Raw genomic sequence first — 2,481 nt, forward strand, 5'->3', positions numbered from 1 at the left:
TTAATTAACCCAACTTGGCCAAATTTTTCATTCATGAATGCAAGTTTACTAAAAAAAAACCCCCTAACTTTATGGTTTTGTTGACTGAAGTAAGGCTATAGAGAACATATTAGAGACTCTTTGAATAAGAAAGCTATAAACACTTTAAAATACAATTTATTTGTTTTGAAATTATGTTTTAAATTATTATGTCTATACCCAGCTGTACCCTTATTCCTATTTTATATTATTACCCCCTGGCATTTATTTATTTATTTATTTGGTTAGTTAGTTCTGTTTTATTGTTGCTGTTTTCATTTGAATGAAAGTGCACATACACTACTGTACAATAAAATTTAAACAATATTAGTGTTTTTATTATCTTAATTATATGTATGTCTGCACTATTTATGTTTTCTGTACTGGTAGCTCCTATCACCAAGATAAATTCCTTGTGTGTGTAAACACACCTGGCAATAAAGCTCTTCTGATTCTGATTCTAACTGAAACTGTAACAAAGCTGAAAGAGAATCAAATAAAATATAACATACATACATACATACATATATATATATATATATATATATATATATATACTTAAATAAAAATAACAACTACAGTAGTACATAAATAATTTTGAAATAACACTTAATTTTATGCATGTATTTTCTTATTTTATGCTAAACAAAACATGTCGAGAGTAGCGTATAAAAGGTGGACATGGCAACACAGAGCATATGTTGACTTGATACTTCAGCGCCGTGCCAATATATGACGTATGTTGACAAGAAGGGAGGGGCGTTTTTTACACCCAGGGGAATGGAAACTCTTTACGTCACCAAAGCGCACATAAAACACCGCCCTGAGAGCAGAAAACTTAATTTTGCAATCCACTGTGAAGACCTGAAAGCGCAGAAGTTTTACAAATTAGAAAACAGGTCTACGACTGAAAGATTCCGATACATTGTAAACACAATGGACGTCGAGGCCAAGAGAATCATGGCTCTTTCTATTAGTAAACTGTATTCATTAAGGACCCAGCGCGGGGGACTGAGACTTCACCGGAGTCTCCTGCTCTCCATGACCATGAGAGCCGCGCGGGACATCTACCACACCGCGCAGCTGCTCAGAGACGCGGAGGAGGAACAGGTCGTTCCGTGCGCCCCCGACGCGGCTCCAGAGGAACCCATGGAGATTAGTAAAGACTCTCCTCAGAGTTTGACTCATAAAGAAGTCGCAATGAAACCTCAAGAACCTAAAGAGACTCTAGAAGAGGACAAAGAGAACCGATGCGCTTCTGAACGGCACTCCAGGAAGCGCAGCGTCAAGACGGCGCTCGAAACTGACTCTCTACCTCTGAAGAAGGCAAAAATGGAAACGGATGAGGAGAAGCAACATCTCCAGGGCGAGGTTTTGAGGACTAATAATGGAAACAGCTGTCGCCAGGCTGAAACTCTGACCGCCTTCCCAACAAATCGAACCATCGTGGCGTGTTGAGCAAGACGCGCTTTGGATCTTTCCGAGAATCGATTTCCCTCGATGGGAATTTCCTGGACAAACTGGTTCGGAACGGACCGGTTATGCAGCCTGACACCTGTGCGGCCGGCTCAGCTCGCCATATGAGCTCCAAGAACGGCCTGGATCAGCAGGAATACTGGACAGGTGGTGGATACTGTGATCCCAGGCGCAATGGCATCACCAGAGCTGCTTTATTGTTCAGTGAGAGGAGTCAGATGACTCTGTTGACTCGCGTTTGAACTGGTTGAACCTGGAAGAGAGGCTCTGATGTCTTCTATCCAACTCTATGAACTGTACAACCTCAAACAAGAACAGCGCTGATGGTGTATGAGACAAAACACTGCTGTGTGACACTTGAAAATGTCTTTGCCAAAACGTGTTAAATGTCACTGTTGCACTGATCAATTGCACATTAGTTAATATTAATTTATGAAGGACTTCATGGAATGATAACATATGAAGCTGATTTCTGTGTTCGTTGTTGCAATAAACATGCAAATGTTTAAAAAGCATCCTGTTGTAAAGTTTCATTTAAAAACAGAAACATTTCAAACTCTGGATTACTAGAGTTTGGACTCATCTTTGTGGGGGAAAAAAATTTTTTCCACATATTTTAACCAACGAAGTTCCTTGATTTCCCAACTAAATGATTATAATATATATTTATTATTTAGGGCATCAAAATCACAGTTTTAAATACAGTTTCCTTGAATTTCTAAGGAACTCTGTCAAGAATAAGGGGGTTTCAGTCAGATCATGTTTGTGATATTTGACTGTAACTTAGTCATCATCAGTAATACTTAGGCCTATCTCATGCTGATCCTAAACCCCAATCTTTTGCTAAAACATACAACTCATCATCTGTCACTCCTGTGTAGGCGATGAAAAAGACAACAGCTGCAAATACTAGGGTAAAGTGTAATTTCCCTTCATTAGTCAGCAAGATCTGTCTTAACATGTCCATGATTCATGAAATTTACTTTT

The 2,481-nt window shown here is 39.0% G+C and overlaps 1 protein-coding gene across 1 annotated transcript; it reads left to right on the top strand.

Moving 5' to 3' along the window:
• The first annotated feature begins 833 nt into the window (after positions 1-833).
• On the top strand, positions 834-2,007 carry LOC109058726 (immediate early response gene 2 protein-like). Its single transcript, XM_019075923.2, has one exon. The coding sequence runs from the start codon at positions 955-957 to the stop codon at positions 1,474-1,476; it is 522 nt and encodes a 173-aa protein (XP_018931468.1). The 5' UTR covers positions 834-954; the 3' UTR covers positions 1,477-2,007.
• The last annotated feature ends 474 nt before the right edge of the window (positions 2,008-2,481 follow it).

The sequence above is a fragment of the Cyprinus carpio genome, chromosome B11, assembly GCF_018340385.1.
Source record: "Cyprinus carpio isolate SPL01 chromosome B11, ASM1834038v1, whole genome shotgun sequence".
Lineage (NCBI taxonomy): Eukaryota > Metazoa > Chordata > Actinopteri > Cypriniformes > Cyprinidae > Cyprinus > Cyprinus carpio.